Source organism: Protopterus annectens, chromosome 5.part0, assembly GCF_019279795.1.
Source record: "Protopterus annectens isolate FY-2018-M chromosome 5.part0, PAN1.0, whole genome shotgun sequence".
Lineage (NCBI taxonomy): Eukaryota > Metazoa > Chordata > Ceratodontiformes > Protopteridae > Protopterus > Protopterus annectens.
Window position 1 is genome coordinate 391,519,853 of NC_056735.1, and position 13,832 is coordinate 391,533,684.

At 40.1% G+C, this 13,832-nt stretch overlaps 1 protein-coding gene across 3 annotated transcripts in view; it reads left to right on the forward strand.

The window, feature by feature from the left end:
• DCAF6 (DDB1 and CUL4 associated factor 6) overlaps window positions 1-13,832 on the forward strand; it is a 2,031,218-nt gene that overhangs the window by 969,850 nt on the left and 1,047,536 nt on the right. For all 3 annotated transcript variants that reach the window (XM_044072358.1, XM_044072359.1, XM_044072360.1), the window contains exon 9: window positions 5,990-6,109. In XM_044072358.1, the coding sequence (XP_043928293.1) occupies window positions 5,990-6,109 (120 nt within the window). The remainder of the gene's footprint in view (window positions 1-5,989; window positions 6,110-13,832) is intronic.

Below are 13,832 nucleotides of genomic sequence, written 5' to 3' on the forward strand. Positions count from 1 at the left end.
ATTGCTGGTGATACCAACATTCAAAATGCTCACCCAGCAACTACTACCTGTGCTCTCCATGGATGCTTGGCTAGGTACCCTAGACCTAAAAGTGGCCTACTTACACATCCCAATCAGGGACTCATGCAGGAAATATCTATGTTTCAGGGCAGGATCTTTGCACTTTCAGTTCTCTGCACTTCCCTTTGGCTTATCTATTGCTCTCAGAGTTTTCACAAAATGTCTGGCTCCCGCCATTGCTTTTTGCAGGCAAAGAAATATCCAAATTTACGCATGCTTAGATGACTGCCTAAGTCAGGCAGACACTCAGGAAAAGCTGCTCAAGCACCTGGCCTTTATAAAGGACCCACTGACCTCCCTAGGGTACACTATTAACGAAAAGAAATCCAAACTAGTATCCACCCAAAAAATTATATTCCTGGGAGCAAGCCTGAACACAGCATCCCAGATGGCATTCCTTACACCAGAAAAGCAAACCTACCTGACAGCCTGTTTCTCTCAACTAGCCACCAGACCCCAGTTATCCACAGAGAAAATCCTGCAAGCTCTGGGGTTCATGGCTTCTTGCATTCTTCTCATTCCATATGCCAGACTGCATATGAGGAAACTTCAATAGCACCTAAAAAGCCTTTGGTGTCAACACTCTAAGACCTGGAAACTCTTATACCAATGATACCTTGCCTAAGGAAAGATTTTCTTTGGTGGGCAGCAGCATGCTACCACAACAAGGGACTACCCTTCTCACCACCCCATGCCACTCAGACCCTCACCACAGACGTATCAGACTATGCCTGGGGTGCACACCTGGACAGCAGGTGCATACAGGGCCAATGGAGCCCACATCAGTAAAAAAGAGATGTTAGCTGTCCAGCACGCATTGACAGCTTTCAGACCCCTTCTCTCCCCAGGGGCTCTACCTATCAAAACAGACAACACCACTGTGATGTGGTATATCAACAAGCAGGGAGGGACTCACTCCTACTCTCTATGCACTGCAGTCTCACCATGACCCATTGGCACACAGCCTCAGCCATGCAACTACACCTGTTAGCACAATTCCTGCCAGGGTCTCCTAAACTCTCTGGCAGACAACTTAAGCAGAAATCTTCTGAACCCACATGAGTGGCAGCTAGACCAAAGAACCTTCACCCTTATAACTCAGAAATGGGGCACCCCAAAGGTCAACCTGTTTGCTTCCCACTCCAACCATCAGCTCAGCAAGTTCTGCATCAGGGAGCCTCACTGCAGGGCCTGGAAAGTGAATGCTCTATCCTTCCAGTGGATCAACCTCTCGGTCTATGCATTTCCCCCACTACCTTTCATTACCAGGGTACTGCTCAATATAAGGGAGGAAAAACTGAAGACAATCCTGATTGCCCCAGACTGGCCACGCCAGCACTGATACCCACTGCTGTGCAGCTTGTCCCCTCTGCCATCATGGCATCTCCCTCAGATCCCAACACTCCTAACCCAGAGGGAAGGAGAATTCATGCATCCCCAATTGCAGACCCTCAATTTGGCAGCCTGGCTTATTTCCTGGCCACTGTACAAGCTGCCAATCTCAGTAAATAGGTTCTAGATGTTATACGTGAGACCAGATGCCCTAGCACTAGAAAGTCTTATGCTGACAAATGGAAAAGGTTCTGCACCTGGATCCAGGCTAAGGGAGCTGATACGGCACAGCCCTCCCTACCTCTCATCCTGGATTACCTGGCTGACCTACTACACAGTGGTCTATCCTTTTCCTCTATTAAAATTCATGACTCTGCTATCTTTGCTCATTTCAGCACTGAGCAACCTCTTTTCTCACACCCTCTCATCAAACAGTTCCTAAGAGGGGCTAGCAACTTGAGGCCACTCAGAAGAGCACCTACCCCAGCTTGGGACCTAAACATTGTGTTGGAAAAGCTTATCCTGCCCCTGTTTGAACCAGCAGCATCAGCAGAGTTAAAGTTTCTCTCATGGAAGACAGCCTTGCTTCTGGCCATCACTTCAGCAAGAAGGAGTATCCGAGTTACAAGCACTAATGGCTGTAGAGCCCTTCATCATTTTCCATGCTGACAGGGTCTCCCTCAGGACTCACCCATCCTTCATGCCAAAAGTGGTGTCCAGTGTGGCTCTCAACCAATCCATTCATTTGTCCGCCTTTTTCCCTAACCCACAAAACAAGGGGGAAAGGATACTGCACTCTCTAGATGTGCACAGACAGCTCAGATTCTATCTAGACAGGACTAAATCATTCAGAAAGACTGATCAGTTGTTAGTCAGCTTTGCTGCAGGAGCAGAGGGCAAAGCCATATCCAAATAAACCATTTCCAAATGGATAGCACACTGCATCCATTTCTGCTACAAGCAACATGGGAAACCTCCCCCTAAGGGGGTCAGGACTCACTCTACCAGAGCAGCCTCCACCTTTGCAGCTTTCCTCAGAGGAGTCCCCACCAGGGACATCCTTGAGGCTGCAACATGGACATCTGTTCATACCTTCACCAAGCATTACCAACTGCCTGTCTTCTCAAAATCCAGGGCAGGCTTTGCCACCACAGTCTTGCAGGGCATCCTAGCTAGCCCCCAGTCTTCTTGACTGCCTCCACCTTTTTCCTCAGTTTTGGGAATCAACCCAAATGTGATGACTGCAACAGTGAAACACGAAGAACATAGTACAGTTGTGTACACTTACCATAAATGTAGATGTTCGAGTGTATTCACTGTTGCAGTCCTGGTTTCCCTCCCTCCATCCCCCTTTTTTCTCTCTCTCTCCTTACAAGGAGCTTTTTGGTATTTACTTTCTACTGGTGGGGTTCTTTCACCATATCCTGGCTCCCACTTAGGGGCTCCTGACAGGGCAAGAAAAACTGATGTAATGGTGTTGGCTGCCTTACTTTATACTACTGACGACCTGACGCCAGTCCTGAAGCGACAGCAACCGACACATAAATACTAAGCCTCTGGTATTCAGGCCGACTGAGGGCTACCCTGGCAGGGATAACCCAAATGTGATGACTGCAACAGTGAATACACTCGAACATCTACATTTATGGTAAGTGTACACAACTGTACTTTCTTACTACTTCTGTAGTGGGTTCCTTCTTTTCTCTCATCATAGGCTGTGTTTGAGACAATACACCTTCTGTGGGGATTTCTTCATTCAGAAGCTGCTGGAAGTACTCCTTCCAATCTGTATTTGATTTCCTGTAGGATGGTGAGCAGGTTGTTGCTGGCATCTCTTATGAAGAGTGTGTGATTTAACTTCTTTATTTTTCTGACTTTGCCTTGCAACCCAATATAGTTTCTTTGAGCCATCTACTGAGTCACTTTCCAGAAGTTGGTAGAGTGCCTTTGATGCCTTTTTCTTTGCTATTGCAACTCCTTTATTTGCCTTTTTGTTAGACAGTATTCCTTCCTAGGACCAAATAGGATGGAATTTATTTTCTTCATGTCCATTCTAGGTGAAGGTTCACTGCTTGATCAAGCCACATACCAAGGTAGTTGAAGGAGGTGACTTGATCATTGAGATTGACAAGATGGTCATGGATAAGAAGTAATTGAGAGTTATTCTGCCATTAGGGGAGGTACCAAATGGCATTGTTTTAGTATTAGAATTGTTCAGAATTAGCTTTTTCTTATTAAGCCATTTGTGTTTGATAAGAGAAAGGAAGTCAGCTTGTAGTTGTTGCTATATGACAGAAGATGTCAGATGTGAGTGAAATAAGACCATGTTGTCAGCATAAAGTAAGAGGGAGGGGGAGAGAGTGAGTGAGTGAGTGGTGAGGGATGTCAAGTGGTAGTTTATTAATGAAAATGAAAAAAGGGGGAGTCAGACTGGAGCCCTGAGGGACTCCTTTAAGGAGAGGTATGGAAGCAAAACCGGATTTTTGAAACTGTACAGAGAAAAGCCAATTGGATAGATATTTTTTTTTAAAAAGGGAGCTGTATCTACAGGGCTAATTCCAGTTTCAGTTAGGTGGTCTAAAAGAATGTTATGGTCAAGCAGACTGAAAGTTCTGGGAAAATCAATAAAGATGTCTCCAGTGAGAAGGCCCTTGTCCATAGCCTGGATGATGTTGCTAGTGAGTGTCTAGAGTGCACTATAAATGCTCCTACCTAACAAAAACTCATGCTATTTTGAAAATATTGGGCGATATTGGGAGATGTAATGGATGAGTTAGTTGTAAACTAACATTTAAAGGATTTAACCAAGTATGGGAGGAATGGAAATGGGACAGAAGTTAGTGGGATGGGCTAGTTTTTGGGGGGAGGGATTTAACCACAGCCATTTTTCAGATATCAGACATGATGTTTTGACTTGGGTAGATAAATGTGAAGAAAGTTGAGGACTACAGAGTACATACATAGGAGTAAGAACCATAGGAGAAGATTGTCAGGACCAGCAGGTGAGTTAGTTCATAGTTCTTCAATTTTTGGTGCTGTGTTTTTAGCTTTGATTGCTTTGAAATAGAAAGTGGGAATAAGGGAGGATTAGATGGAGAAGGAGGGGTTATTAATGGATTAAGAAGTGTACTGAAGTGAAGGCTGAAATCAGCTGATGTGAAGTGAGATGAGGGGGAATGGGTTTTAGCCAGATTAGTACAACCTGTCAGGTGGTTGACTTCTGCCCAAAATACCTTTTTCAGAATTACAGTCTGTTTATGACTTCTAGATCATCCTTTGATGCTACCATCTTCAAGGGCATCCTGTCATGATACCAAAGAGAAATTTCTAGTAGATGAGATAATTTGTGCCTTCAGTAAAAGTGGATGTATGAGATACTGTAAAACACAGAAGTTATATGCTTAACATAATGCTGAACACTCATTATCCCTAGTGTGTCGCCTTCAACATCCCTCCCACCTTCTCTCTCCAGATTGGCAATTCTTGGATTTTTGGACAAAACTGGTAGACTTAATCCTAAAGCATATTCTCCAGTCATTTGTTCCCTTGACCAGTATTTTCCATTAGTGGGCAAACTTGATGTAAGTGCTGTGAAGGGAGTGTGGTGCATTGTGGGAGAAGGGAGATAGAGCTCTGTAGTGAACAGAAGTTGCCGAGTCAGATTTGACATGAGGTGGGTATTCCGTGTTAGTTAAAGTGGAAGACCTAAGGATGACAAAGAGTCAACATTACAGTCAGTACATAACCTCCTGCATTACTCTGTCCTGTATATTCTTGCAAATATGAGGTTTCCAAAACTGCACACCATAATCTAGATAGTTTCTTACCAACTGTGTAAAAAGAGGGAGAACAACATAATTGCTTGCATAGTATATCAGATGCAGCTTAAAGCACGTATTCAGGAACTTGCAAAATGGCACTTCTTATGAATAATGTTGCATATAGTGTAGGTGTTGGTAAATGTAAACACATTTTTCTCTCGGGCAATTTCAGTAGACACATACTAGCTCAGATTAAGGTTTTCAGTTCCTTTATAGTACAGGTTTGACTCCCTGATAAATGGGAAAATTCAGAAATAAATATGTTGTTAGAGGTTATACTGTGGCATACAGTTGTTGCTATTAGTATTTATTTGTGAATTTCTACAACTCGCACTGCAAACTTCAAAACACCTATTACCTTCCTGCAGGAGCAGATGGAGGGCAGAAGTAACCACTTTGTAGTGATGTATTCTGACAGTCTACTCTCAAGTTTGCTGTAGGGAAAATTAAAAAAAATGCATAGACGCTGTTAAAACATGTTTCATCTAACTGTTGGAATACATTTTGAACTGCAAAGTGAGAGATCTCCTTCTTTTTTCAGTTGAGTGGCAAGTAATGTTGCTTAATATTCATTGATAATTTGCACAAGAAAGCTGTGACAGTTTTAAAATTTCATGTAGATTTTTTTTTCGTAAAGATGATTTGTCAGTGTTTGTGAACATGTTGTAACATTCAGTTTTAAATGTGGTTGAAACAGCTTCCATTATGAGAGATCTTAGCTGAATGCAGCCATCAAGCATTCTTTTAACATTTCTTTCTGATACTCTTTCCTACAGGAGAACAGAGTCCTAATGTATCACTTATGCAGAGAATGTCTGATATGCTGTCAAGATGGTTTGAAGAAGCCAGTGAAGCAGCCCAAGGGAGTAGAGGAAGAGGCAGGTCCAGGTCAAGAAGTAGGTTACTTTGTAGTGCTTTACATTTATCAGTCACTATTATCAGTGAAGACCATTGGAGTAGCAGCCAGTAAATGCTGTCTAAGCATGTATTTGTTTTATTTTAAAACATTCAGTCAGAAGAAAGCATAATCTGCAAAGGTAATATAAAATTATGTGTGTGTAATGCAAAGCTCCTCTCTTAACACCATCCAGACCTCTCACAGCCAACTTTCAACCTATGACTTCCTCAACAAATTCAGTCACCTTCCTAGTACCACAGCCTCTACCCTCCCCCAACTGTCCCTGATCCCACCTTTTATCCCCTTCTTCTGTTTTAAGAAAATTACTCAAAAAGACATTGAGCCCTACTAGAAAACATATCCCTGGATGCACCCCCTGGTGCAGGCAACATACTCCCCTGGTTCAACTCACACTGCTAAGACTTCCTTACCACACCTCTTTTCCACATTTAAAACACCTGCTTAACTCAAAACCCAATGCAAGACAAGGAGAAGTGCTCCTGTCAAACCCCTTCCCAGACAGCCTCAGCCACAGAATGCCTTTCACTTCCACCCTGTCTCCATCCTTCCTATATCTGGTAAAATACTTGAAAACTAATCTGCAGTCAACTTACATCCAACAGTACCATCCTCACTTTTAAACACCATGGATTCTGGGCTGGCTGGAGCACAGTGACCTCACTGTGGTCACTTACAAATGAGATGCTTCTCAACATGGATAAAGGAAGCCTTTCAGGAGCATTCTTCATTGCCCTTACCAAGACTTTTGATCTTATTAACCACCTCCTCTTCCTCCATTCTCTCCAAGAAATTAGCCCCAGTATTGTCACTTAGTTCCTCTTTTAAGAAATAGGTATTTCAGAGACAAAATTGGCTCATCCCTATAACCTTCAGCATCCCTTATCAAAGGAGTGCCCCAGGGCTGCATGCTTATCTACAATACCACAAAAGATACAAAATAAAAACAAACAAAAAATACCACTCGGACAGTGAAATTAGCAGCAAAACCAGGTTGACAAGAAACAGATTTAATAAAAGTTCAGTCTCTCTAGCGCTTGGACACAGCCTTCTAGGAGTACAAAAACACTAAAAAAAACACACACACCTTTTATACATAACTTAAATACATCAATTAAATAATTAACTCACAATTAATTACAGGAATACTTTCCAGTTGCATTCTTAGTTCATGCCCCTAGGGGCTAAAGTATAATACTTTAAATTAAAAACTGTTTCTTTATAATGCAATTTATCCTTCAAAACAGTTTCATCACATTCAACAATTTGTTCTAGGACACATGCTTTTAAATCACACAATTCCCCTCCATGGACTGTATTAAAATGAAAGGCTACATGACTTTCCACATTATTTATTTTAACATCTCGAATGTGTTCCTGCAGCCTTACCCTAAAAGTTCTTTTAGTTTCACCTATATAAAATAGGTTATAACTACAAGAAATAGAGTAAATCACCCCTTTTGTACTACAAGTATAATATCCAACTGGAGAAAATTTCATTCCATTAATTCTTTCAAAAGAACTCAATATAGGTCCACATATGGAACAGCCACCACAAGGGACAGTTCCTTAAGTACTTCTCCTTCTCTGAATAATCTCATTAGGGGACTCAAAGTAGTTATGCACAATCATATCCTTAATATTTCTACCTTTTTTATACGATATCAAAGTGTATCTATATACATTTTTTACACTATTACTCTCTTTAAGAAGAAAATCCCAACAATATCTAATTACATGTACTACCTTTTCACTAAAAATATTATAACTAGTTACAAAATAAACCTTTCTATTCCCACATGTCACTATCTCATTCCCCCTCAGGTGATTATTTACATTTTCATATCCATATACATTACTCTGCTGAAATAGCAATTTTTTCAAAGATTGCAGTATTAAATTTTACTATACTCCCTTTGTATAAAAACTAGACAAGCTTGTATTAATTCCTGCCTTAAAACATCCGGGTCACTACATAGGTTCATAGGTTCATACTAGGCTATCTGCCCTAGGGCATTTATAAGCCTAGCCAGAGTGTGTTTGGCTTTCGCCACCCATTTTAAATTAATTTTGCTATGCCCTTTTCCGAGGTTAGTGTACTGTGCCTCTGTCTAACAGTGACACAGAAGTGATACCCAGGGTAAACCTACGATCTCCCATCCACTCATCAAGATTCCTTTTGAAGAGAGTCAATGAGGGACTCTGCCTAACCTGGACTGGGATTTTATTCCAGAGTGAAGGGAGCCTCTGGGTTATGAATCTGTCCCTCCAACATGTCCTATTTATTTCAGTGCTGAGGTTCAAGTCTCTTGAGCGCGTAGCTCGATGGGATTTGGATTTTCTGAGGTGCAGCATGTCCATTAATTCCTGGTTGGACATGGCTTTATACGTCAGGCACAGATCGCCTCTGAGCAGGCGGTATGCCACTGAGTAGAGCTGGAGTTTCTTTAACCGGGCAGCATATGGCATCTGTTTGAGCCCTTTGATCCTCTTGGTGAGGTACTTTTGGGGTCCTTCCAGTTACTGCAGGTGTCTGGTAAGGTACATCCCAAAAGGGGCATTGTACTCAATTATGGGCCTGATGAGGGATGAGTAAAGAGGCACGATGACCTCCCCTGATCTAGATGTGAATCCCTTCATGATTAGGTGGGCTATATAAAATGTTTTTCTAACCACTTTGGCCACGTGGTTGTCAAATGAGAGATTGCTGTCAACTTGGGTTCCCAGGTCCCTAATTACTTCTTCTGTACTTAATGGATTACCACCTATGTGGTAATTTGTGGGCACTTTGTTTTTGCCAAAGGGGATGACTATACACTTTTTGGCGTTTAGCTTGAGGCCATGGCTCTGGCACCAGTTGTCTGTTTCTATGAGGCCCTTTTGGAGAATGCTTGTGTTGGCTGGAGAGTTGATTATGGCGCCCAGTTTGCAGTCATCTGCGAACTTGGTCAGCCACAGTCCTTCTGTGTTGGCCTGTACCTCCAAGAATATATACCGAACAAGAGAGGTCCCAGGACTGAGCGTTGTGGGACGCCACTTGTAACTGGTTTGGAGTCTGACATGGCTCCAGCAATTCTAACCATGTGGGTTCTGTCCTTGAGTCAGTTTGCAACCCATCTAGCGACATAGGGTTTTATATTTAAGCTGGTGAGCTTATCTATAATGCCCGAGTGGGGTATTGTATCGAAGGCTTTTGCGAGGTCCAGGTAGGCTGTGTGGATCACCTTCCCCTCATCAATGGCCTTGGTGACTGTTTCAAAGAAATCAACCAGGTTTAAGAGGCAGGATCTGCCCTTAAAAAAGCCAAACTGGGTAGGATCCAGTGTCTGTAGGTCCCAATATCTTTATTTATGAGGTCCATGATGATCCTTTCCATAGCTTTGCAGACCAAGCTAGTCAGGCTTATGGGGCGATAGTTTCCAGGATCCGTTGAGGCACCACCTTTGTGGAGAGAGACCACTGTTGCTGTACGCCACTCTTTGAGTACATATCCTGTAGTAAGGCTGAGATTGAACAGTAGTTTTATGTTTGGATTTAGCTCTTCTTGGAGTTTATGTAGGACGCAGCCCGGGACACCGTCTGGTCCCATTGATGCTGTGTTTTTTGCTTTGGAGAGGGCAGCTGTTACCTGAGCATCTGAGATGTCAGGGGGGCAGCACTCTGCTGGGATAGAAATTTGCCTTTTTGGGGGGGGGGGGGAGTTTGCGCTGAACCTGTCAGCTAGGATGTTGGCAATGTCTGTGGTTTGGTGTATTTTTTGTCATTTTGGACTAATTCTGAGCATATCTGGGAATTCCCACCCAGGTTCCTAACATAACTAAAGAAAGCCTTGTGATTATCCTTAGTGTCCTGTGCAATTTTTCTCTCGAAGCTGGCCTTAGACGATTTTATGAGTGCCCATAGTTTTTTGCTAATACTGATCAGAGATGCCTTCCCTTTTTGGGATTTTGCTGTATCATGTAGTAGCTTCCTCCTTCTATTGTATAGTTTGTACTGACTCGTAAAAACTCATTAAAGGATAAGGCACAAAGTATGTGCCTAGGGTGGCAACTTTTGCTATCAAGAAAATTAGCAGTATCATTAAACTTTCTATGAACTTTAGTAGTAATTTTTCCAGAACTGACATCTAACTCAAGATCTAAAAAAACAACTTTCTTTCCTACTTGTAACCCATCAAAAATCAAACCAAAGCGGTTATTATTCAGTTCCCTGACAAAAGACTCTACAAAATTTTCACCTGTTTTACACAAAAAAATTAAATCATCAGTAAAACGAGCATAGAAAACTACATTATGAACAAAAATATCTATACGATACATAAATTCAACTTCAAATAAACCCATTACAATGCAAGCATACATGGGTGCAAATGATGCACCCATTACAGTGCCTTGTAACTGATGGTAAATACATTCGTTAAACTCAAAAAAGTTATTAGTTAAACAAAAATGTCATAACTCAATAACATAATGACTCTTAGGATTATCCCCCAAGAAAAATTGTACAGCTTCAATGCCAATATTTTGTAAAATACTAGTGTAGAGACTTGACATCAATTACTACCCAATTAAAATCTTTACCACGTTTATCTGATTTTACTTTATCAATAAAATGAAAAGAATCTTTAATATATGATTCTAATTTCATTACATAATCAACAAATTAGGAATGCAACAATTTACCTATACCATGTAAAAAGTATTTATCTGCTGCTACTATAGGGCGACCGGGGGGCAGTTCCATGCTCTTATGAATCTTAGGTAGACAATAAAAGTTAGCTAGGGAGCTTCCCTCCACCCTAAATTTAACTTCCACATCATGTTTTGTCAAGTAACCTAATCTAAGGCCTTTTAAAAAAAGTTCCTTGAAATTTTCCATAGCCTTATAATATACCGATTTTTTTTATCATTTTTTAAACCTTTTCATCAGACAAGTGATCCATACACATATTTAAATAATGCGAATGATGGAGCACAACTATTTTCTTACTCTTGTCGGACAGTTTTATAACTATATCACATTGTGAACTTAATTCCAACAAAGATTTCCATCCATTTCTACTAAGGTTATAACAAATATTATTTCTATTGTAAAGAAATTCCTTTAAATTCCTTTCCCAGGCATATTTTACCATCACTGAAAATTGTTGTATATTCTCATTTTTAAAGGCAGGAACAAATGTACTTTTATAATGTACATGTGATGTATCGAGTAAACAATATGCATTTAAATCATTCAAAGAATCAGCAGAAGAATGCATTTAAATCATTCAAAGAATCAGCAGAAGAGTTACAAGAGAAACACATTTCATTTTCATCATCTGATGAAACAGATAAAATTTCTTCATCCCCTTCATCTTTACCCTCAAAAAAATCTAGCAAATGTAACTTTCTACATAAAAGAAACATTTCCATTTGTAATATGGAAATAATATAGAACACATTAGAGATGTTAAAAGAAATAATGTGGAAAGTCCTGTAGCCTTTCATTTTAATACAGTCCATGGAGGGGAATTATGTGATTTAAAAGCATGTGTCCTGGAACAATTGTTGAACGTGATGAAACTGTTTTGAAGGATAAATTGCATTATAAAGAAACAGTTTTTATTTTAAGGTATGATACTTTAGCCCCTAGGGGCATGAGCAAAGAATGCAATTGGAAAGTATTCCTGTAATTAATTGTGAGTTAATTATTTAATTGATGTATTTAAGTTATGTATAAAAGGTGTGTGTTTTTTTAGTGTTTTTGTACTCCTAGAAGGCTGTGGCCAATGTATTTAAGTTATGTATAAAAGGTGTGTGTTTTTTTAGTGTTTTTGTACTCCTAGAAGGCTGTGGCCAAAGAGCTAGAGAGATTGAACTTTTATTAAATCTGTTTCTCGTCAACCTGGTTTTGCTGCTAATTTCACTGTCCGAATGGTATTTTTTGTTTGTTTTTATTTTGTATCTTTTACCCTTGTGGCATTGTGGATTTTATCTATGGCCAGTGATTCGTTGCAGCAGCTGCCTCGTCTATTTCGGGAAGTCCAGCTAGTTTGTATCATTGATTGGTTTACATGCTGATTTGTCCTTAGAGGACTGTTCCATGGAGTCTGGTTTGCATTCCGCTAGCATGGAATCATCTAGGTCCTAGGAACGTATGCTGGTAGAGGGCAGGAATCGGAGGTCCGTTAATCCGTTCCAAGGTATTGGCTCACTTGAATCTTTGAAAATGCCTTCTGTTGTTCATGATAAAGTGGACTTTCTTGAAAAAATATTGTTGAAGGAGAATGCAGTGTATTTTAATACTTTGGGTCTTAAACGCTATCTAGACCTGGACATAGCACATTTAAAGTTTATAAAAAAAAACACTACTCCCTTTAACAGCAACGACAGTATGGATGTGCAGTTTGAAACCAGGTGGGTTGCAGCTGCACATAGGTGTGTGAAAGAGTGGCTCCAATTTCTAATAGAAAGGGATGCCATTAAACAGCAGAAACTTAAGGAGGAAATTACTGCTTCCTGCTCTACTTTTTCTAGTGAACTTGGGGCTTCTCGCTTTCATGAGGTGTTGGTTACAGTAAGTAATAAATTAGAGGGGCTTCAGAGAATATTATAAAAAGAGAAATTGATAAACTTGAAAGAGATCTTCGTGACTATGGCTCTGGTGGAGCCTTTAAGAGGTTTAACAAAAAAGGAAACCGGGGAGGTACTTCCGGTAAACAAAAACAACAGTTGAATGTTTCTTTTGCGTCCTCAGATGTAACCTATAGCACAGGTGAATCAGAAAGCGAAGATGTCAGATATCCTTCCTTGCCTCAACCTAAGCAACCAAATTATTGGAAAGAAAATAACTTTCGGGGCTCCGTGAACCAGCATAATTTTCGTGGAGGAGAAAACAGATATGTTAAAAGAACACATTATGATGGTAACAGAGATGGACACATGCAGAAATATAATAACAAAAGGACTCGATATTGATGTATAATATGTAAGTGATTTGTTAGAACATGCAGTAGTTAGGGATTTTAATGGTATAGTGGTGAATTTATCCAAAATGCAATTATCTGACACTGAACTTTCGGTGTTACAAAAAGGTTTGAAATTTATTCCCACGGAACTTCCGCGGTGGTATATATTACAAATGGAAATGTTTCTTTTAAAGTTACATTTGCTAGATTTGTTTGAGGGTAAAGGTGAAGGGGATGAAGAAATTGTATCTGTTTCATCAGATGATGAAAATGAAATGTATTTCTCTTGTAACTCTTCTGCTGAGTCTTTGAATGATTTAAATGCATTCTTCTGCTGATTCTTTGAATGATTTAAATGCATATTGTTTACTCGATACATCACATGTACATTATAAAAGTAAATTTGTTCCTGCCTTTAAAAATGAGAATATACAACAATTTTCAGTGATGGTAAAATATGCCTGGGAAAGGAATTTAAAGGAATTTCTTTCCAGTAGAAATAATATTTGTTATAACCTTAGTAGAAATGAATGGAAATCTTTGTTGGAATTAAGTTCACAAAGTGATATAGTTATAAAACCAGCCAACAAGGGTCAGAAAATAGTTGTGCTCTATCATTTGCATTATTTAAGTATGTGTGTGGATCACTTGTCGGATGAAAAGGTGTATAAAATGGTAAAAAAAAAATTGGTATATTATAAGGCTATGGAAAATTTCAAGGAACTTTTTTTAAAAGGCCTTAGATTAGGTTACT